The 21,827-nt window shown below is 49.0% G+C and overlaps 10 protein-coding genes and 1 non-coding gene across 11 annotated transcripts; 6 read left to right on the top strand and 5 right to left on the bottom strand.

Annotated features, from left to right (window-relative positions):
* The first annotated feature begins 39 nt into the window (after positions 1-39).
* Positions 40-4,056, top strand: DEU56DRAFT_769461 (TAF1 transcription initiation factor TFIID subunit TAF1). The gene is made up of 15 exons (XM_041351331.1): positions 40-98; positions 149-197; positions 248-689; positions 738-886; positions 937-1,213; positions 1,271-1,452; positions 1,511-1,735; positions 1,792-1,887; positions 1,943-2,106; positions 2,154-2,806; positions 2,866-3,221; positions 3,282-3,433; positions 3,497-3,623; positions 3,674-3,710; positions 3,765-4,056. The coding sequence occupies exons 2-15, from the start codon at positions 186-188 to the stop codon at positions 4,043-4,045; spliced, it is 3,153 nt and encodes a 1,050-aa protein (XP_041214318.1). The 5' UTR covers positions 40-98; positions 149-185; the 3' UTR covers positions 4,046-4,056.
* On the bottom strand, positions 4,057-6,603 carry DEU56DRAFT_769456 (uncharacterized protein). Its single transcript, XM_041351330.1, has 5 exons — positions 6,253-6,603; positions 6,172-6,203; positions 5,857-6,124; positions 5,575-5,808; positions 4,057-5,520 (listed from the first exon to the last, which is right to left on the bottom strand). Exons 1-5 carry the CDS (start codon positions 6,590-6,592, stop codon positions 4,196-4,198), a joined length of 2,199 nt encoding a protein of 732 aa, XP_041214317.1. The 5' UTR covers positions 6,593-6,603; the 3' UTR covers positions 4,057-4,195.
* Positions 6,604-9,572: 2,969 nt separating this feature from the next.
* On the top strand, positions 9,573-10,303 carry DEU56DRAFT_907024 (uncharacterized protein; the record flags this gene model as incomplete). The annotated part of the gene is made up of 3 exons (XM_041356868.1): positions 9,573-9,786; positions 9,837-10,132; positions 10,184-10,303. 3 exons carry the CDS (start codon positions 9,573-9,575, stop codon positions 10,301-10,303), a joined length of 630 nt encoding a protein of 209 aa, XP_041214316.1.
* A 143-nt stretch (positions 10,304-10,446) lies between these two features.
* Positions 10,447-11,800, bottom strand: DEU56DRAFT_897708 (uncharacterized protein; the record flags this gene model as incomplete). Its single annotated transcript, XM_041356448.1, has 4 exons — positions 10,447-10,562; positions 10,612-11,049; positions 11,097-11,492; positions 11,545-11,800. The coding sequence occupies 4 exons, from the start codon at positions 11,798-11,800 to the stop codon at positions 10,447-10,449; spliced, it is 1,206 nt and encodes a 401-aa protein (XP_041214315.1).
* Positions 11,801-12,853: 1,053 nt separating this feature from the next.
* On the top strand, positions 12,854-14,884 carry DEU56DRAFT_769437 (uncharacterized protein). Its single transcript, XM_041351329.1, has 9 exons — positions 12,854-12,987; positions 13,039-13,103; positions 13,153-13,194; positions 13,270-13,345; positions 13,398-13,440; positions 13,488-13,879; positions 13,936-14,109; positions 14,169-14,249; positions 14,301-14,884. The coding sequence occupies exons 1-9, from the start codon at positions 12,937-12,939 to the stop codon at positions 14,754-14,756; spliced, it is 1,380 nt and encodes a 459-aa protein (XP_041214314.1). The 5' UTR covers positions 12,854-12,936; the 3' UTR covers positions 14,757-14,884.
* DEU56DRAFT_769435 (uncharacterized protein) lies at positions 14,885-16,333 on the bottom strand. The gene is made up of 3 exons (XM_041351328.1): positions 15,855-16,333; positions 15,730-15,802; positions 14,885-15,677 (listed from the first exon to the last, which is right to left on the bottom strand). Exons 1-3 carry the CDS (start codon positions 16,284-16,286, stop codon positions 15,055-15,057), a joined length of 1,128 nt encoding a protein of 375 aa, XP_041214313.1. The 5' UTR covers positions 16,287-16,333; the 3' UTR covers positions 14,885-15,054.
* Positions 16,334-16,391: 58 nt separating this feature from the next.
* On the top strand, positions 16,392-17,698 carry DEU56DRAFT_371582 (u3 small nucleolar RNA-associated protein 11). Its single transcript, XM_041345905.1, has 4 exons — positions 16,392-16,750; positions 16,803-17,001; positions 17,058-17,254; positions 17,306-17,698. Exons 1-4 carry the CDS (start codon positions 16,415-16,417, stop codon positions 17,573-17,575), a joined length of 1,002 nt encoding a protein of 333 aa, XP_041214312.1. The 5' UTR covers positions 16,392-16,414; the 3' UTR covers positions 17,576-17,698.
* DEU56DRAFT_769430 (PLC-like phosphodiesterase) lies at positions 17,574-19,250 on the bottom strand. The gene is made up of 8 exons (XM_041351327.1): positions 18,986-19,250; positions 18,908-18,931; positions 18,763-18,851; positions 18,670-18,712; positions 18,586-18,618; positions 18,306-18,527; positions 17,992-18,254; positions 17,574-17,944 (listed from the first exon to the last, which is right to left on the bottom strand). The coding sequence occupies exons 1-8, from the start codon at positions 19,197-19,199 to the stop codon at positions 17,720-17,722; spliced, it is 1,113 nt and encodes a 370-aa protein (XP_041214311.1). The 5' UTR covers positions 19,200-19,250; the 3' UTR covers positions 17,574-17,719.
* A 93-nt stretch (positions 19,251-19,343) lies between these two features.
* Positions 19,344-19,447, top strand: DEU56DRAFT_t30. Its single transcript has one exon. It is a non-coding gene; the product is annotated as a tRNA-Leu (tRNA).
* On the bottom strand, positions 19,366-20,476 carry DEU56DRAFT_769425 (uncharacterized protein). The gene is made up of 4 exons (XM_041351326.1): positions 20,257-20,476; positions 20,128-20,207; positions 19,988-20,063; positions 19,366-19,927 (listed from the first exon to the last, which is right to left on the bottom strand). The coding sequence occupies exons 1-4, from the start codon at positions 20,423-20,425 to the stop codon at positions 19,620-19,622; spliced, it is 633 nt and encodes a 210-aa protein (XP_041214310.1). The 5' UTR covers positions 20,426-20,476; the 3' UTR covers positions 19,366-19,619.
* A 147-nt stretch (positions 20,477-20,623) lies between these two features.
* DEU56DRAFT_769421 (uncharacterized protein) lies at positions 20,624-21,742 on the top strand. The gene has a single exon (XM_041351325.1). It carries the CDS (start codon positions 20,642-20,644, stop codon positions 21,374-21,376), a length of 735 nt encoding a protein of 244 aa, XP_041214309.1. The 5' UTR covers positions 20,624-20,641; the 3' UTR covers positions 21,377-21,742.
* The last annotated feature ends 85 nt before the right edge of the window (positions 21,743-21,827 follow it).

The following is a 21,827-nucleotide window of genomic DNA, read 5'->3' as shown; positions in this document are numbered from 1 at the left end:
CGTAATCGCACCCGAATGCTACTTACTTTCGCATCCGTAGAACTTTGTACGACGTCTGTACGCCCTAAGTGTGCTACGTCTGTCCAAGTACTCACGGAGTTTGTTCATTCACCTATACAAAAGGATGTTACTGAGATATCCTATACAGTAGTATCTGCAAAAGCAGTCATTGAAGCACATTGGACATGGCGAACCAAGTGAGTCTCGGGTCTGTACCTTAGCAAGTGGCTTTTCACCGCGGACACAGGATGAAGATTCAGTGATTTCAACACTGACGGGATTTTCTTTGAATAGTGTTCTGTCAGGCCTATCCCTCTCCGCAGGCGATCTTCCCAATAGCCTTGGTATTTCCGGGCTGTCTTCGTTGGATGCTAAACAGATTTACAATGACAAGTGGGACGACGATGACGAAGCCGTCGGTGCGGACCAGGGAGAAGACTTCGAGGATGAGGTGGACAAGGAGTTTGAAACAGAAATGCCGGATGACATTGTGAAGATGGAGGTTCAATCCCCTGTTGGCATGCGTATTATGGAGAAGCGCGTGAGGGTGGTGAAGCGGCTGGTGGAGAGACCAAAGACTGTCTATGAACGCTTTCCCGCCTTCGAGAAGGACAAGGTCCTTGACTTCTCAGAGTTATTCAAAGGGTACACGGTCAAGAAATCAAGGATAACAAAGAGGCCATTACAGGGTATGAATTGTGCCAATAGTTCTTCCAGGATGTTTAACCGTTGTATAGCTGAGAGTATCTACCCCCGGAAACGCGATATTCCAAGGGGTTTCCTTGATACCGTAGTTGGCGATACCAAGCGGCAGGTCGAGAACAAACGCGTGGAGGAGGTCATGTCCGCTGGCAGCATCGAACATGACTTGCTGCGTGCTCTCGAGGTGGGTGGTAATATCCCAGGTGCTCCTTTTAATTCCCTCATCATGTGTAGGAGCGGGAAAAATCAGATGTGCCTGTAACCCTTCCTTTGCACGACAGAAGTTTTGATTTGGTGCTGCTATCTAATTGGGAGGACGAGATTGTGTACGAGCCGAGCCACACAACTACGCCATCCACTCTGGAAAACAATAATCTCACCACTCCGGTCAACAAAGCTCTCGAGTCAGGTGCTTGGACGCAGAGCATTATCTGGAGCCGAAATGCGCCTTTCCGCGATTTCATTCAACTAGAACTTAACGAGGAAGATATCGCAGAAGAGCATCCACAAGGTAGTTTTTCTATCTCTCTGATAACTTTTGCTAAAATATTGTGGCATTTGATTGTAGAGACCGTCAGACCGAAAAAGCGTGTCAGAGCGCATGATGCTCAATCCCGCGATAAATTTAACCTATCTAATGACCACTTCTACGAGGTGTCGAAAGAAGGTGGCCGTCATCGTGTGCGACAAACGTTTGGACAACTTGTCGTCGAGCATGCCTATCCCGCTCAGAAGCTCCAACTTCCATTTGTGCGTAATGGATTTCAGCATTGACTATAGTTTTCTTCTTATCTACCTTCACAAACAGTACAAGACAAGGCTCTCAAAACAGGAAGCCCGCTCCTTCCACCGGCCCGCCTTGCAGTTTCCAACCAATATTGACATCCGCTTTAGCAAGGTGCGCACGGCGAAGAAGAAAAAGGACAAAGCGGGCCGCAAGGTTGGTAAGGGTGGCAATATTGGCGAGGGATTACATCGTACGACCGACCTGAGCCTCAAGGACACGAGTAATTTTGTCCTTTGGGAGTATTCCGTGAGTCTTCTTCGTTATTTGCCTGATGTGATCGGAAATAGTGAGGAGTCCTTTAGGAAGAACATCCACCAATCGTGCCAAACTTCGGTATGGGTAGCGCGCTGGTGAACTACTATCGTAAGAAAGATGAGAAGGACGACTACATGCCGAAGGTACGGCTCAAATTGATGAGTCAGGACACTTAATCGAACTGACTCGATGATTAAGCTCGACCTCGGGGTACCGTTTGTCCTCGAGCCGCAAGATGAGTCGCCTTTTATGAAGTTTGGCTATGTCTATCCTGGCCAAACATTCCCGGCACTGTACAATAATCTCGTGCGGGCGCCACTTTTCCGCCACAAACCCTATGCCACAGACTTCCTTGCCGTTAGGTACGGTTCTCCAATCCCATCAGGCAAATTTATTAATTGAAGATTAGGAGCACCACGAAAGGCGAGACACGATACTACTTACGTGAGATCAAGAACCTCTTCGTGATCGGGCAGACGTACCCTGTTACCGAGGTACCAGGGCCACACTCTCGGAAGATCACTAACACCATCAAGTATCGCCTGCAAATAATTGCCTTCAAACTCCTGAAGAAGAGTAGCGAGGAGCGGCTAAAAATATCAAGATTGATGAAATACTTTCCCGATCAAAATGAACTCCAGATGCGGCAACGGCTGAAGGAGTTTATGGAGTATCATAGGCGCGGCCCTCATCAAGGTTTTTGGCGTCTCAAGTCTACGGTAACTATTCCGAGCGATGGCGATATGCTGAAGATGGTCGGTCCCGAACAAGTCGTGTTAATGGAGAGTATGCAAGTCGGCCAGCGTCATCTCCAAGACTCTGGCTATACTCAAACCGCTGAAACCGTGGAGGATGACGAAGGCGAGACGAAGCTCTCTGTTGAACAACAATTGGCTCCTTGGATAACGACGAAGAATTTCCTATTCGCCACCCAGGCTAAAGCGATGCTTCGATTGCACGGTGAAGGCGACCCCACTGGGCGTGGAGAAGCATTCAGTTTCATCCGTATCTCCATGAAGGATATCTTTGTCAAGGCAGGCGAAGATTATGAACAGAAGCTTGGTAAGTTTCATCAGGTCTATTGTGCCACAAAGATAACTAACCATTATTTTTTTTATCAGCCGAGGCAGATAACAGGCCAAAGTCCGCGCACCGATATAATGTTGCCGAGCAGCAGCAAATTTATAAATCCGAGATCGAACGGATATGGAAAGCTCAGTTCGATTCATTGAGTAGGAAGGACGAGCCTCAATTATCGGAGGAAGACGAACCCCCAGCCCCTGTTGTTGAAGTTAAGAAATTTCAACGCCAAGCGTCACTTAGGAATGAGACACCCTTCTCTCCTGCAATGTCACCAGCACCGATTGGCCCTGGCCCTGCATCACCCGCTATGAGCCGCGGCTCCTCGTTGGAACGGGAACGAGAGATGAGCTTAGGACCAGATGGCAGCCGCAAAGTTCTCCGGATCAAGCGACTGGTTCGTTGTCTGCTTGCTTGTTTCAAAGTTTCTAAAATTAATACATATTCCCAAACTCAGGTCGATGACGAATGGCAGACAGAAATCATCCGTGACCCTGCCGTCATACGTGCTTATGTTCGGGCCCGGCAATTATTGGAGGAAGAAGCCACGCTTGCCGATAATCTTGCGCCTACAGGCGATGCGGACAAGGATAAGAGGTACAAGAAACGGTATGTGGTTCGTTCATACATGGCTAGCTGTAGAAGTTAACGTGAAACCCGATGTCCCCGTAGGTTGGAAGAACAGATTGCTAGAATGAAGAAGAACCAAGAGCGGCGTCTACATCGTAAGAACGCCAAGATTGTCAAGGAAGGCGGCACGCCAATGCAACTCAGCCGGCCGCTCAAACCAGATACAACCGTGAGTCTGGCACGCAGCACGAGGATTTGACGCTTACGTTTTTCATTCAGAGACGCTGTGGTCATTGTGGTCAGATGGGCCATATGAGTACGTTATTTTCCATTCTTTACGAGCTGTACCTGGTAACTCCCTTTCTGACAGAAACCAACCGTAAATGTCCTCGTTGGGCAGAGTTCAACAGTGGAACGGCGCCTGTACCAAGCACCCCTGCATCCGCAACAAGTCCGCCACCCATCTCCGCCGGCATGTCTAGTTTAAGTGGGTTCAACAGAGCTAGCGGGGGACTTAGTTTTAGTGCCCCGGTTCCATCTCCATTGGCGACCAGTCCCCCAGTATCTGCAATGGAGGATGTAGATCCGGTGGCGCCTGGTACACCCTCAGGATCCGCTCCCAAGATAAAATTAACGCTCAAGAGATCATAATGCGTTGCGAGTCTCGCATTCCTCGTCTATTCCCTTTGCGTGCCATTCAGTCTTACTATATGTAACGTATGTCTCGCAATAAACTCGTGTACAAGTAAAAGTGCAAAAGTAGAAGCCATGATGATATGTAAATTAAAAAAGTCCCTCGCCCTATGCAGCGGCCATCTCCACATCTACAGAAGGCGGCCGGGTTCGCAACATCCTAGACTCCATCTGGGGACTGCCGAAGCGTTTCCGATAATCTTCGTTAATCTTCACAAGCAGATTACGTATAAGCTCTGCGTGCTTCCGCCGGTCTTCCGGTGTAACTTCCTTCGTCAGGTGATCTAGCTGGATCTTCCCGACTTTCCTAACGAGTTCATCGCTCTCTGATGTTCCAGTGATCGATCGCAGGCTGGGAATGGTTGTGTGGGTGGACTCAGGTGACGAACGTGCTGAGCTGGGGGTAGTCCCGCGAGATGTGTCCGAGGACCGAGACGTGTGAGGCGAGGGTGCGCGACACATATCCTTAATGGGTGGGAGCCTGAACGGACCTGCATCAGGCTTGAGGGACGGTAGCTTCAAATCGGAGTCTTCTGGAAGCAGCAATGGGTACAATTTGCTGGATGACGGCACAGATGATGATGGCGCCGACAACAATGCATTGATCGATCCGCGGTGAGTGGTTGTAGGGAGCGTAGGTGCTACCGGTTCAGGTGCATTAGCGGCAGCTGTTTTCAATGGGATCATCGTCCGCATTGCTTTGTGATGGTACTCTGGCGCAGCCATTTGCACAGGTGGAGGAGCACCACGAGGTCCACGGAGCGAGCTGAATTCAGCAAAAGACTCTTGTATCGAGGAGTGATGTGGCGGCGTAGCGTTGGAAGGGGTGGAGCTAGAAGAATGGGGAGATGTCGGGTCCAGCGGGGGAGTAGGGTGGAAGTGGCCTTGAGGAGTGGACGTTGAGTGATAGCCATATGCCGAGGATGGCGTATTAAGACCATAATCGTGGGGAGCGGGTGCTGAAATACGACTCTGATGGGAAGACGTGTAATGGTCTGAGTAGCTACTGGGGGTGGATGCATGCATAGGCGGATAAACAGGATTGTATGGAGCCTGCTGCACGGATGGATGCGATGACCTTCCAAGTGAGGGCGGAGAAGGGTAGGCGGCAGTGGCGTATTGGTGGGCAGGCTGTGCATATGTGGCGTCGTGAGCGTATGCTGTCCCTGGACCTAGTAGTCCAGGCATCCCAGTGAGGCCAAGCTGACTGAGGCTATCGGTGTCAAAATATGACGTTGGCGAGAACCGCCCAGATAAGTCTTGGGATGCACGATTATTTGCAGTGACGTCCCGGCCAAGGGTGACGAGAAACTCGTTCACCGCAGCTAGCTCCTCCGGTGTGCGGACGTCGAAAGACACTGAGCGAGGATTAAACTCGTCATAATGTGCACCGTCTTGGGCATATGCAAGGCTATTGAGACGCTCCACCATGTCTGTGAATTCGTTCTATCAAATAATTTATGAGGAGTAAAGGGCAATATACTCACGGCTGTCGTAGGAAGGATTGACCTTCCTCTTCTTCATTTCAGTGAAGAAATCGTCGACGTTATATTCAAGCGATCTCTTGTTGCGATTTGAGGGACGCAGGTCAGATTTTGGACCGTCCCATGAAGGAACCTGATTATGGAGAAAGAGCTCATATGACGAGTGAGGGACGTGGCGGGAAGGATGATTAGACTCGAGCTCCGGAGAGGGAGTGGGCAAAGCACTATAGTGTCCACCTAGGGCGCAATGTCAGCGGATGGAATTTCATAAAATGCGTAACTAACCATCTGCTCCTATAGCAGAACGTGGGCGTGCGCGAGCAAAAGGGACTTTAGTGGGCAATGCGCTTGGCGCTGCGCCTTGGAGCTTACCGGAAAGCGACCTATTGAGAGCGGCTTTTGATGAAATAGGGTCGCCTCGAACACGGGAGGCGTAAGCAGGATCGTTTACGGTAATTGCCTTGGAGTGCTTGTGCTGGGCATGATGCTCCTCTGTATGGATTTTCTCGTGCTTTTTGAGATCCTGTGGGCGCTTAAAGGACTTCTTGCATATCTGACGAGGAGTGAGCAAGAAGCGAACGGTGAAAAAATCAAACTGACTTCGCAAACATGAGGCTTCAATGGAGTGTGGACTAGGAGGTATTTTAGATTTAGTGATCCAGAAAAAGCGGCTGGGCATACCTCGAAGATGACTTGTGATATGATCACGCTTGGCGCAGGAGGTACCACAATCCTTCCATTTGCAAGTAAGACATAGATTATTCGTGCTCTTCCTGCCGATATGGTCGTTGCAAAGATGGTTGTAGAGGACCTCAGGATCTGTGAAAGCTGAAGAACAATCGAGCCATTGACAGTTGTAGGATTCAGAGTTTGATTGTGAATTGTCTGGTGCTGGAGATTGGGAAGGAATTTTTGAAGAAGCTGGAGAAGATGGAGGGGGTGAGTCTGAAGGAGGCTGCATGAGTGAGACTTGTTGAAAGAAGTCTGGGACAAGAACAATCGCGGAGTAAGAGGAACTCATTTTGGTTTTATACTTGAATAGTACTCCTTTGTATGCCAAGACTAGTTTTGGTCTTGGCGTAAGAATGCCAGCGTGCCAAGCAAATTTGGTTCCTTGGCACCAAGACCGATCACCAAATCGGAGATCACCGTATTCGATCTCGGGTCGGTTGAATTCGGAATTGTACCGTGACCCTCGGCTTCCTCCGACTCTCTACCTTGGCGCTTGCCTCCTCGGCAGGTCACTTTCAAAACTATAACTCCCGAATTTCCTTCCTAAAGCACTCCAGAACGTTGACCGTCTCACACACTGTGAGAGCCCTTTTCACCCGGAGCGGAACGGACACCAATCGACATCGAGAGCTTGTCGATCCACCTTTCTGAACCCTCTATCCAGAGTACTTCAATCCCGGATACTACCGACACTATAGGAGCCATACTGTTAGTAACATGTTCCGAGAGCATAGCCGGATCTGCCAGCGTTCTGTCGTTCTAGGACAGGGATGTCAGGTACCGGTGTCTTGGAAAACGCAACGAAGCCGACATGTGAACATTTATCGAGCTACCTCTGGGAGTTTGTTGTGTCAATCAGGGATATGACACGCACATCATCGTGACAAGGCGTACGACCTCTGTCGTATGTACTGTCTTGACTTAGGGTTGAAGTTGAGAAATGATTCAGCCACTTGTTACCACGATACCTCGTGCACAAGGGGGGCACGTTTAAATACAACATGCCAAGGACACGATTATTATTTGATCAAAGGTTGACACAAGTCCAAATGGAATGACTTGATTTCATTTCGAATTGGAAGTTCTGACTTCATTTGCCAAGCCAGCACTCAACAGGAGCACGCCAAGAACATATAACGCCAAGCCCTTTGGAGCACTGCTGACGACTTTAAGGCTGTCCCCCAGGCAGCACAAATAGGTTCCTTGAACCGCCTTCTGTCATCAAGCAAGGTGCGGCAAGTTACTGCGCAACGATATCGGTTTCGTGTCTTTTAAGCGGCCTTGTCTTATACACTCCGACCTGATGTTTCATCCATATTGAGCCGGCTACAGCGGGTCTGAAGGATAGACTTCATCAAAGTTAACTTGTCCAAATGTCTTCTTGTGTGATCACAAAAAATTCCGCTGATACAACAGCGCCGCACCGGAAGAAGAACTGCAGTCAAGGTCACGCGGTAGAATTGTTTCATCACCCGGCGGGCGCAAAGTGCATATCATATCCATGACGCGTCTTCCACTGACGACATTGGGAGCAAATCGCATTTCATTAAGGTGGGCTCTAAGGTGGGCTCTAATCAAGAATTCGAACAAGTGGACACAAAGTGGGCACAAAGTTTGGCACCTTGTGTTCCCAACCCTGAGATACATCCTTTTGAAGAATGACGTTGGCCCGGGTGACCGTATCGCTGAGCGGCTATAGGCCACCGCGTTCGTGAGACTGCACAACGTTGCACCAAGGAATGAGTCATGGATAATCTCCTCGGAAGAGGGGTATTAACACACAATGAATACATGTGCTTACCGACTGCTGGTCCTCAGAATTTTCCTCATTTAAATTATGTCAATGAAGCCCAAGAGCCGCACTTGCATCGCGGTTGCTCTTAGAGATAGAAAACCCCGCTTGCATAATTATCACCGGTCCATTCGAGTAGGTAGGCGACGCCAGGCCAGGAATATACGCCAAGCGGGTGAACAAACCCCTACAAACTCATGTCATCGGAAAACATAAAGAAGAATCCCGGGAGCAACCGTCATCCCGCGTCCCGTCCAGGTACGCATATCGGCAACGTACCATCCACGCTGCCAGCGCCTGCCAGCACAAGCGATACGTTCCATGACCACCCAACGACTACCATTCGAATGGTACGAATAATTCTGGGTGCCATGATCCAAGGATGTTGCCGAATGCACCCCAATAAGAAGCAACCGGCTTCAGTGAGAGGTGATCCAGCCTATCCGGACTCCGGAGGACATACAGCGAGATATGATCCCGTGATATCATGTTTGGCACAAGTGGGAACAGTAAATCCATTCACGGCATGACAGAGTAGCGCGCGCGAATCAGTCACTATCAGTTATCGTGTATCGGATATGTCAATTTATCGATTATCTTATGCGCGTATTAGGAGGTATTAGTCCGGCTACTGGAGAGGTATATCGAATGTACTTACCAAGGGTGCATTCCAAAGTGACTCTAGGTCACTTATGTAACTCGGTGGAAATGCGGCATCCCAATCACTTTCACATACGTGCTCTCTGTGGGTATTTAGATTAGACAATAAAGTTGATAGGTAGGACGGAACCAGACTGATGCTATATGCATAACAGCGGCTGTCCACGACGGCGACGGGGTCTACATCCATTCCCGTGAACTCCCGACACTGAGTAAGCGAGAGGAAATCAAAAACCTATCAGAAGTCACTTGAAAGAATGTACCTGTAAACTGTTCACACCATTACTACTCTGCCGAGATCACGGGTTAAGAATAACGAGCTCTCAACCCACGCGAGACATGCCACTGATCGGTTGGGTCTCTCGGGGTGCCGTATTGGTGTTGTTGGTGTTGTGCGGGCGCTGCGAGGCGCTATATCGGTTGGCGTCACGGCGGCGGACAAGAGATCATTGGAGTCAAGTTGGACAGAAGGTTTGATCGTCACGGAGAGAAAGGGCAGGGGGTTAGATATTTGACAAATAGGAGGGATTTAGAGTACACACAGTAGGCATGGGGATGATTGTCTCTCGTTTCAAGTTCCCCCTCACTAGAATGAATAAGTCAGATGACTATCATCATCTAAGCTATGGCCCAGAGTCCAGTGTATGTTGTATGGACTCTACCATAGCTAGGGCACCCTGATCAGTTCGGTGTCGGAATTTGCAAACTAGGTTTCCGCGCGGCGCGTAACACATATACGCGTTGTCACGTGCGCACTAGTCCAATTGTTGCTTCCGAACATTCATTATAATATTAATATCGTTTACTTGACCACACCATGTCACGATACCCAGATTATCTTTCGCCCAACACAACCCCTTCTAAACCGTCCAACTCACAGAAATCACGAGCAAGACGCGAGCCATCCGGCGTTTTCTCCTTGTTTCAGGCACCCCAGATTCAGCAGTTCAAGGAGGCATTTCAACTTATCGACCACGACAAGGATGGCTGGGTGACGGAATCTGATCTGCGAGAGGTGTTCTCAAGCCTTGGTGAGGTTGCACTCATTATTTCGTGGCTCTGGCACTCATTCTGGTTTCAGGTATTTCACCATCGACGAGTATGCTAGATGGCCTGCTCAGTGCACGTCCCGGTGGCCCTGGGCACAGCAAGTCGCCTTCTGTGACCCCTTCACGCGACGCGTCAGTTTCATCAGACAGAGGTATCAATTTTACCATGTTCCTCACCATGATGAGCGAACGGCTTTTCGAGTTCGATCCAGAGGCTGAGTTGAGGGAGGCTTTCGAATGTTTCGACGAGGGCGACACGGGGACGGTCAAATCTGATGAGATGCAGAAATGGATGGGTGAGGTAGGAGAAAGAATGGGTCAGCAGGAAGTTCGTGTTACACCTTGCTCTTACCGTTTCAGTGGCTGATTTGGTGCTCAGATTGACAAGTTCCTGAAGAGTTCATTCACTGATCGTCAAGGGAATTTCAAGTACCGCGAATGGATTAAAGTGATACGAGTGAATGACGATGGCGATGAAGCAGAACCAGACATGACATGACAAAATTTGTGCGAACATCTGTACTTTACCCATTGACTAGCATATTATTACTACCGCGATTGCATTCCTCGCAGGTCCGCAAGAAAATCCGTGTTATGAACCTAAAGGCCGCGCAACCCGAAACACCGCTCATACTGATCGCGTTAGATCCACTCCCCTTTGAGAGGCTCTGCCGGGAAGCGGTCCTTATCAAAGGCCAATTCCTTGAAAATGCGTTCGACTTGCTCCTCCGATTCACGGCGGCTAACTTCTTCCAAAGCTAAGCTCCAGTAAATATTTGACTTCGGGATTATAGGACCACACCTCACCTTCTCCCCGCCCATCTCCGAGGCTCTGATCATTTCCTTCCGTTCCCGTACGGGCGGGGATGAGAAGCAATTCAGCGCCTTCGTGGCCAAGAAGTTCAATACAGTTACAATTAGTGAATCGAAGTCCAATCGACGAACGTCCTTTTTCACCCCTTCCAAACACGTATTTCATGATGTCTTCTGAATAAATTGCACGTCGACTTTTGGGCAATCCTACACGTTGACCAGCCGGAGCTTCTGCTTTGGGATTCTTGACTTGGATTACGAAAGAGGAGGCTATGTGAATCCCGAGTGCTTTCTGGACATCTCCCAACTCGGTCGGGTGTGAAAGGTGGTATCCAAGGTGAGTCGCATTTCTTGATGGAACATTCCCTTGTGAATTGACGATTGCATACACCCCACGGCCTGCGAGGCGAACAGGTCCTATGTGACGTGTACCTAACAACGGTTTCAAAATGCAATTGTCACTAGGGGTAAAATCATACCCCGAGTCTTTGTCTCATAAGTCCTTTCCCCCAACCGCTCCTCCAGGTCATGTAGATTGTCGCCCACGGATATTACCGTCGCCCAAATGGGGGCGTGTTTTTCGTGTTCAGGATCAGGGAGTTTTTTCTTGCCGACGATGATCAAGCGGAAGTATTTTTTCTCCTTGTTCGTTGATTCAGGCGCAGGCGCGGCGTCTGCGCCTTGGGCCACGAGGTTCATCTCGTCCGCATCTGCACCGGAGACATCTTTGCTCCCACTTTCGCCGTGCACGCTGAGCTGGGATGGACTAGGTACAAGGAGGACGTGGAGCTTGCTAACATCGTTTATAGAATGAACTTCTTCCCGCTGGACTTTCGGGCGGTAGAAGAAGTATATATGTCCACGCTCGATTACCCCTGAATAAAATGGGTTCAACGACGAAGCACTCTCGGCGAAAAATACACTGACCTGGGGTGAATGCATATTTATTTGTGTCGACTTCTTCTTCTATCTTCGGCTTCTTCGCCTCTGTCTCTTCCACTATGTCAAGCTCAGGAGCTTCGCGTTTCTCGCCGACCTCGTGTTCCATTTTCACTTCCGTCTTTTGTGCAATGATGTCTTCATTTTTGCCTTTCTTCGTTCGCTTTTGTCTTCGAGGAACGCGAGGACTCTGACTGGAATTCATGCTAGAGGCGTGTGTAGCATTGCGTGTCTGCACCGGCATTCTGTGGTGGCGTGATGAGGATAACGGGGAAGCAGCCTTGGCTGACATCATACTATGGGGCAACTCAGTGACCATGCTTCTTCCCTCATCACAATCGCTCTCAAAGACCAAAAGAAATTGCAAGTAAGTAACTTTGAGCTTTACAGGTAACATATCCCCATTAATGTTATCTTGCTCCGCAAGGTATATATATGTCAGTTCATACGTGCAACAGTCCGTGTGTGCCGAGATCCGAAATCAAAGTACACCAGTTGCAACCTTACATGAATCGTACTGTCTAAAAATACGGGGCTCGTCCTAATCCTCGCTGTAGAGTCCACAGGTCGCACTACCTTCAATATGATCATCGACGACACTACAGGAAAGATGTTACGGTTTGTGTAAAGAACGTGTTCGCCGTGACTTTGAGGGTGCGTGCGTGTACACTCACCCAGCATCTAAAACACGATGAGAGATATTATTGATGTTCCACAGATATCGGATCAAACTGGCCCATCATGGGGCCCCGACGAATTTGCACTTCACTTCAACAGTATCAAATACAACTTACAAGCTGTACCACTTCCTGTCTTCTACGAAGACAACCTAGTCCACCCCATCGATACCGATACCACACTCACGGCTTCCATCGCCAAGATAGAGTTCAGCGTCCGTCACTGGAAAATATAAGATCATATAGCTTCCAAGCGACGGCGGAAAACTTAACCATACTGAGACTTGGCGCAGTACTTGCACCACAACACTAGGACTACAAACGCCCACGTGAGTGACAATGAAGGACCAATGATAAGATTCATCGTGGAAAGCATAAAAACGGGTAGAGTGGCCGCTGGCGTGTATGCACTTGTACTTATATCTCCAACCATCATTTTATGGCGCACTCGATGTTTCCTAATGGCCTCATAGTCACTGGACTTGTCTTGTTTGACTGCAGATTAAAATGGGCAAATTGCGATATTCAACATCATAACCGGAGCAAGGTAAGAAGTCGCCAACGACGACCCCTATAGTAGAAAGGTAAAACAATCACCTGACAGTCGGACGGCGTAACAGGAACGTGACGTCACGCCCCCTTGATTTAGGCGCCTTTCCTTAACAGTCCACTTGGCCGTGGCCCCAAGCTTAAGCAGCTCTTCATGTCTGCTCTCAAGTTTGCAGTTTCTGCGCTCAACCGAGAGAAACCTCATGTGCGTCCAGGATATCTATCTCTCTTACTTGCTAATTACAATCTGCTGCAGTCATCTGTCACCGATTGGATAGACATTCTCACCTCGCCTTCATATGATGATGAGGCATATGATGGGTAGGAAAGATACTATCTCTAAATACATGCTAAGCTCAACTATTTCAAGAATCCCAGAGCTAGTGGATTCAATTGCACTACAACCAACAGGGTGCGCTTGAAATCCGGACCTGATATTATTTAGTGGTGACCATTGATGCGTTGGGCGTCCGCCTCCTTACACTAGGACTTCCGAAGCATCCAGAGCAATACGGAAGAAATTAAAGCATGGAGATACGCACCATCGGTACCGTGCACTTGTCGTACGTTTTAATTCCTTATCGGCGGAAGTAGACTCTTGACTGATAGGACCAGATACTGAAAGCACTTGTCGACAATGGTGCTCAGAAATTCCAAAGTGAGTTTATACACCGATACACGACTGGCTTTGGCTGATGGTAACAGCGACGTTCGCTGACGGCAACTTGACTGACGCCATAAAGCATCTCGCAGCTGATCCAATGACGGACCAGAAAGTTAAAAAGAAGCTCATAGAAGTCCTTGCATCATGGCACAAGCAGTTCAAGGATGATCCATCGATGTCTGTTGTTGCGGGTCTCTATAGGCAGTGTCGTACCGCAGATCGTCGCAGCCAAGGATACTCAAATAGTGCAGATCCACTCAGTCATGGGCCATCATCTGACTACGAAAGGAAAATGAAAGAGAAGGATGAGAAGGAGCTGTCGAAACAACGGGCTAAGCGTGCGAAGCAAGAAGCGAAGCAAAAGGCACGTCAAGCAGAGGAAGACGCAAGGAAGAAGGACCGGCCCCGACGAGCTCCCTTCAATTTTGAAGTTGTGCGTGATCTTCATCATCATGCCCGCGATCTGACACCAATCTGACACAATAACAGGAGAAGCCACAAATACTCACAACCATCGCTAACGCAAGTCAAGCGTCCAGTAACCTTGTGAACGCCATAATGCTGGTGAATGGCGAGAAGGAAAGCGTGGTCTCGAATGAACGTGTGCAGGAGTGTCTTGGGAAGGCACGTTCTGTCCGTAAGCCTATAGTGCGCTATATCCAAGTCTGTATTTTATTTTATTTTTTGTTGTTGTTGGTTTCTTTGCTTATGACTGAACGCAGCTCGTGGAGAACGAGGAAATGATCGGAGCGTTAATCGAGACGAACGAGCGCATTATTACCGCCCTGCAAATGTATGTCAATGTAAGTCGTTGCCTTCCACCATAAATTCGCTGCTCAATGATCTGCGTTCAGCTTTCAGCTCCCGATCAGAAAACACCGTTAGATCCTACGGCGAGCGTACAGGCCGCAATGGCGGCGACGCACCTCACCCCGAATAGTACAGGCGAGCTGTCGACCCAACAACGAGCAGCTGTTGAGCAATACAAGCAACAGTTACACGATTATGATGAACAAGAAAGCGGCAGGAATTATATCCACGAAGATCTTCAAGATCTATCCTTTGGGTCTCTGGGTAACGAAGAGGGGAAACTGCCCCCACCCATGAGACCAACTGCACATCGTACCATTTCACCGGATTCGGAGTGGGATCAGGGGAGGGGAAGTCTCTCTGATTTCAGCGACTACGAGAGCGAGGAAGAGGAACGACCGAGATACGACGCACACCCACATGCGACGTCTTCAAGCTCGCGACAGTCAGAAAGAATCGTGGATGACGAGGACCCATTCGCAGACCCGTTTGCGGATTGATATTGAGGTATATCTAGAGGAGTGATCGATGTGCTGTAGGCAATATATCTTATGTACATGTAGTCAATGTCTCGGCCGTCTTGTGCTAACAGGTCCAGCAGGATCTCGCTGGAAATATATGAGGATACTAGGATGAATTATACTGCATTAAAAGGAGTGTTTGGTACATGTGCGATACTGTCCCGAGGAAGTAAACGCATGGAAGAATCCACTAGACATTGACCTATGTTACAGTACAGTTTGCAAGGACGAATCTTCAAAATGGCGGTGATAAACAAGAAAACCAAAATCTGGGTTGTCAACCACTTTCTATACCGCTATCCATTTCATTATTTACCACTTGTTCACCATTTTGAGGTGATGCGCCGTTCATTTGCTGTTGGTGTTGACGAACATCCTGATGGGATTGTTGGGGCTGCTGATGCTGATGAGGGGCCATCGCGCCTCCGTGCATACTTGGGCCAAGAACTCCAAAGCCTGGCCCCCCTACAACGCCCATCGGGCTTTCCAAGTACAGTCGGATAAGAACGCTTTCAAGAGCAACAACAGTAGGCCCTGGGTAATCGAACGCTCGAGCATGTTCACGAATGGAATTAAATAAAATGCTCATGCGATCCCACAGTTCTTGCTGAGATGGTGAACCCTGAGGAGGACCGATGTGAGGATATCCCATTGTCGGAGGTCCGGGGAAAGCGGGGAACGGATGGGGCAGATGGGTGAGTGGAGGGTTTGAAGGATAACTTTGGACCTGTGTTTGAGACGAAGTAGAGGAGCCCTCCTGCTGCGTGGGAGCGGGGGCTGCAGACGCAGCTTGTAGGGTGCGCTTCGACTCCTCCTTCTCGGCTAGCACTGTTTGTCGCCTGCCGCGACGGGTGAAGGGCAAGTTTGCCAGCCCAATAGGATGTGAGTGCTCAGCAATGTCTATGGAGTTGTTCAGGAATGGCGATTCCCCCAGCATCATATGAATACGCACAACACACTCGAACCTCATCGGTGTCATAATAGGTCTTGTAGCTAATAGATGCCAGACACCCCTGCCCGTCAAGCTGAGAGAATGCATGAACAAGCCATCATGTGGAGCATGCTGCTGATACGAACCTTCCTGCTGGGCACCTTGCGAACGCGCTCTGGGTGTTTCTTCACATACTTCTTGCGACCACTCCTTGAATGCCGAGCGCAAACTAGTTTGGTGTGGTCCTTGAAACGGGGAGGAACTGCCTTGCTGCCATGAGTATCGCCCTTCACGAATTCAACCATTTGTGTTTCTTCCTCATGAACCCTCCATTCCTGGAAAGCAGCGAGGTTTGGAAATATAAGAGTGTAGCCATCGTCACTGTCGCCACACCCGTAAGGTGACCTCGCAGTGGTCGACTTTGGGGGCGCTGGGGTGGCAAGGCTAGAGGGCGCTGCGGGCGTAGAAGTGGACGATGGGGGATTTTGTGAATAAGATTGCTGCTGATTCTGTTGCAAATGTGGAGGCAAAGGCTGGGACATGGCCAGTTGCCCGAGCCTGAAATGCTGGAAACTCATTTTTTGACAAGGATTCCGAACAAAAAATGGTTGGGATGAAAGCAAAAAGGTGGAAAACTGGTCCCGCGTGTGACAACTTTATACAATGTCACGTAACATTTTTGTCACGCGCTTTCCTTTTTCCAACAATGACCTCCTCCCTCAGAAATTCGCTGCATAGGCGAAATCATAAAGAGCGTTCACAGCTCTCTCATCGCGCAAAGTTTGGGATATTAGAAAAGCACAAGGACTATGTCCAACGTGCACGAGATTATCACTCCAAGCAGGATCGTCTGACGCGCCTTAGGCAGAAGGCAGCGGACAGAAATAAGGATGAGTTCTACTTTGGGATGAACAAGGAGAGGACGGTGCAGGGGGTGCACGTCAAGGATAGAGGAAATGTTTCTATGCCTATGGATATGGTTAAGCTCCTCAAGACACAAGATGAGGGCTATGTTCGCACAATGAGAGCTAACGGACTGAAGGCATGTATTTCATGCGTATAACATATCAATCAATCAACTCATTATTTGACAGAAAATCGAGAGGATTAAAGGCCAACTTACTGCTTTGGCCAATCTTATTGCCCCGCAGGATGATGACACAGAGGACGACGGCGAGGACGTGTTGGACGAAACTGACCTGGAAACACTTCGAGAAGCAGCTGTCATACCTCCAGAAACAAAACGGCGTCCACCCCCACGTCATATTATCTTCGCTGAGAACGAGACGGAAGGCGAGTGTGTCTTGTGACGCTGTATCGTGCATGACATGACGATATATACGTTGTAGCCAAACAATTATCTCAGCGGCGATCTACAAACCAAATCAAAACTACGACTGAAGTGGACGTCAAACGAGCCCAAGTTGACCTCGGCTGGAAGACCCAGGAAAGTGCGTCTTCTCGACGGAGAAGGAAGAGCAAATCCTCAGCTGGTGCAACAACGGATATTACTGAGGACACTGAAGAAACACGACAGCTTAATGTGGTATGCCCATTTGTTGTTGTTATCATCCACTTCCTGAGAATTTTCGTTCAGCAAAACCGCAAACGCCTCCTGAAAGAACTCGCTGCGCGATTAAAACGTGACACTCAATTACGGTATACACAGCGTGAGCTAGAGATGCAAAGACTTCTGGCAGGTAAGGGAGGTCGACGGAAGTTGCGTGGCGTTGAAGAAGTAGGGGCTGAGAACAACGATGAAGATGAGGACGAAATGGACAATGCGGCAGTTTCCAAGGCAAGCAAAACGGATGAGAAGACTTACAAACCTCGAGTATATAAGTGGCGTATAGAAAGAAAACGATAGTATCATTCAAGTCCATGACAATCCATTGTATAGTTCGACAAGTATAGTGCGAGTGTATATGGTACGAGTTCAGTCCCAGATCCAGATTACTGTATGGTATACCGTCCCAGTAGTGGACATGCGCGACCAACGTCAGATGACAGATTAAAAAATGCAGAAGGCGCCGAACGCCACGCTGCCAATAACCACCCAAGCTGAGCTCCACCGGCTGAGGTTAGGCCGGCCGGAGTTCAATGAGGATGAGGTCACAGACGGCGAGGAGGCTGAACTTGTTCCCATTGGAGTCGCAATGGGCGTGGCAGGGGAATAGGTGACGCCGTTAGCAGTGGCAGCGACCTCGAAGACAGATCCACCACCGTACTCATAGAACTTGGAATCATTAGAAAGAAATCCACGAGGCAGTTGGATGTACGTACGTCAACGAGCATGAAGTTCGGGTTTCTGCCCTGCTGGCTAACACAGAGGTTAAACTGCTCACCGAGGGAATTCGTACCGGACACGGCATTGGTTTGATTAGCTTGACTTGGGTCCGGAGCAGGTTGGCCAAGAATCAAAGTATCCAAAAAGTGATTAATAAGATACATAGATGTAGCGGTCGGGGTGTTGGCGTTAGACCGGTTCACATTGCAATCAAATGACGTGGTGACGTCATACGCAGTTTCCCAGATGTTAGTGAATTCTGGGGACGAGGATCAATCAGGGTCTCCACGGGAACAACTATGTAACACACCGTCGATGATATAAGGAACGGAGGTGAAGTCTGCGTTGGAATCCATGAAAGTGATCAACCGTTTTCCCGAATCAATGAGGCTGCCCAGGGTGGGCCAGCCACTTTCAAGCAGGGAAGAAGAAGGTGGCGAGTAAGACACCGTGTCAAGCCCAACCGATTTGAAGACCGTGTCATAACTACTCGGCGGAAGAGTGTCAGAATTGACGATGAGCAATGAAAGCACTGGACAATATATTTTGAGAAATGCCAAAGCCCGCCATTTGTCATGAACGGTACCGACCTTCATTTGGATTCGCGTCTAGCCAGGCTTTGACTGTATGCCAAGGGTAAGGAAAGGAACCTCATGGCGAAGATTTATTCTCACCAGTTGTAAGGTAAGCTTGAAGAGTTCCACCATCAAAGAGTGACTGCAAAACAGTGAGTAACGCATTATTGGCACAACATGCACGCCACTTACACAACTCGTGTGACAGAGGTGAATGACTCCATTTGAGTTATGTGCCTGCATTTGCAGCATTCGAATCCCATCATTCAGTTGTTGTGTAACTAACAGGGGTCATTTAGAATTTAGTCCCGGTTCGGACAAAATATTATGCACTCACTGTTGTAGTCCTGGGTCGTGAAAACTTCAGGAGAGTACTTGAGCGAGTATCTGCATGCACAAGGACGTTGGAGCTCACCATTGTTGGTGCCGACTGCATAGGAGTCATGGGCACCGACGAAGGTGACGTTTCCGAAACTGCGGGTACACAGATCTGGGCTTCCATTGCAAATCGTGGCACGGCGAAGCGGCGATTCGGTGGGTGAAGCATAAACGAAGTCAAAAACGGATGACATCATTGCAAAAGCAGACAGAGCGACCTGCACCCTGGGGAAAGAAGAAAATAGCAACATGATCAACAAGGATGATGTTTGAAGTGAGTGAGTGTGGGTTTGAAACAAAAGGGAGACGTTAATATTGAAGGGGACTAGGCTGCATAGCCAAACCACGCCACTGCTGCGGGCCAAGAAATCAAATTAAGTCGCACCGTAATATATGGTGAGATGGCCGAGCGGTCTAAGGCGCCAGACTAAGGATCGGCTCATTAGATGAGCATGTTATCTGGTCCTCCGGGGCGTGGGTTCGAATCCCACTCTCATCAATACTTTTGCTACATCTCGCCATAATTGTTTTTACCCTTTTGTATTATGTACGTGAGGTACTGCGAAAGTAATCCTCAGAAGGTGGAGGTGACGATCGTAATGATACACAATGCTGATTTGGAAACGAACGCAAGAAGTAGCCGATTAATTTTCCAGCAACAGATAGCTCAATCAAGTCAAAGTTTCTGTGATACTGAAATGCACATGGTCTCCTTCACCTAGGGTGAGCCTGACTGGCAGACGGGGATCAATGCGCACAGGAGCACTCGAGCCAACGAAAAAGTCTCCTCGACTAAAATTCCTGGTGATGGCGGCTGCTTCTTCCTCTGTGAGGTTACGTGGCCGCTTGTTAGGGCGAAAGGTAGATGAAGAGGCGCCAGTAAATGCGCCATTATAATCATAATATTGGTGCTGGCTGAGAGTAGGTGCTCCGTGGACATATCCCAGTGGTGTCTGAGCAAATGTAGATACACCGGGAGCTGGGAGATTACAAGATCGTGAATAAGTAGACTACGTTTCAGCGGAGTCAAAATAATTACTTTGATGCGACTGATTTTGGTCACTTTCGGGATCTGGATATGCGCATGTTGCGCCAATACCTCTTTTTAAGCAGCTCTAATAGGAGGTACGTAGTCAATATATCATAGAACGAATCTATTTGCTTGAGATCTGTACTAACCTGACACGGTAATACCTCGCTGCACCGAGTTTTACCGGTATGACATGCAGTACATGCTCGCCTTACTGAAGGGGCTTTTGCTGGACATGATATACATGACATTGTTGGCGATGATGGCGCGGAGCTCACCTTTGCGAGTTGCTGTGGAATCGTTGACTGGCGATGGGCCATTGGAAGTATGCTGCTGTTGTTGCTGTTGGGCGTCGGCAGCATGTTGATGAAGTTGATGAAGTTGTTGTGCGTCCATGGCCGACGCCGCGTCATGCGCCGGTGTAGATGCCTCACTAAGAGCCGACATGGGTGTAGCGGAGCGGTGAGGTTCCGACGCTGTTCGGTGAAGCGGGAATATAAGTAATTCATCGGAGCGGATATGCCTATTTAATTCATATTTATCTCCATTTATGTCTGTTTGTGTATCCGGTAGCTCCCGCCACTCCGGCCAAGGGGCGGTTCGATGCCGTAACCGGTTAATGGTTTCATTCCGGGTCGGTAATAGCTTCTTGCCTGCACCACCATGTCTTCCCAATCTCCGTCTCAACCACCTCCCTTCTCCGAGTTCGAGTATGTATTTGACCCGGCTCTATCAGCTTTATCTCCTCCGCCTCTTCCCATCCCGTCATCTGCAGACCTCTTCTCTCCATCCGAAACAACTGATCTCTTAGGATTCCTAGACAATTTTAATTGGGATTTCGAAGCAGATTCCACTTTCACTGCGCCCTATCATATGCCGCAAGGCGCGCGTGATATGGATAATTCGGGAGAAACTGTGTCACCGATACTTCAAGAGCAACCTGAAATACCATCAGATATATCCAATGCTAGACCTTCATCTTCTTCATCCGCGACTTCGTCACTTCCCTCAAAACCAGACTCCAGAGGTGCAAGTGCAAAGCGCAAGAGAGCTTCTGCATCATCGTGCCAGACGGGCAGATCAAAAGTCCTCCTCTCAACCCCCCAGAAAAGACTCAATCACATCATGTCAGAGCAAAAGCGTCGCAATGTTATTCGTGAGGGCTACGCGCAGTTGATATCCCTTCTCGCCCCAGCCGGAGCACAGGCTATTGATATGCCCACTAGGGGTAGGCCCAAGGGCAGCGGGAGCAGGGGGAAGGGGCACAGCAAAGGCAAGAGTGGAGTGCTCTTTCGAGCAGTCGAGTACTGTCGGTGGCTTGAGGAAGGGAGGGATGCTTTGATGGATGAAGTACTTCGTCTAGAAGCTGCCGCAGGAATTGTCTACCCGTCGAGGTAGTAATGGGCATACATCCGCTTCATCAAGACAAGTTTCTGAAACTGCAGTGAGTATCCTGGCCTCTATGTGTCCGGATCTCATCAGTCTTCCAGAATACAGGAAATGTTTTCTCTTGTCCACTGCCAGTCCAGGGCTACAGAGCCCCAGCTGCTCCATAATCATGTCCGCAGACTTCCCAAAGTTGCACTTATTTAAACGCATGCCTAGTCGAAAATTTCGACATGTATCAAGAATTGTATTTTCCCGTAATTTTTGTGTTTTCAACGTATTGGTGTATTAAAAATACTCGCGGTTTCTATTTCTGTAGGAACACGTATTGAATTGCCAGGCAACAATTTCCTGTCCTGCTACTGTCTCATCCGCTGGAGGTCACATTTATGGTCTTGCCTTTCAAAAGCTTGCGGTTTCAGAGTGTAATACCGGCGGTTCCGAACGCAGATGTTCCGAAATC

Source organism: Suillus clintonianus (genome assembly GCF_016758775.1).
Source record: "Suillus clintonianus strain FC179 chromosome Unknown DEU56scaffold_4, whole genome shotgun sequence".
Classification (NCBI taxonomy): Eukaryota; Fungi; Basidiomycota; class Agaricomycetes; order Boletales; family Suillaceae; genus Suillus; species Suillus clintonianus.
This window is presented reverse-complemented; position numbering and strand designations above follow the sequence as displayed.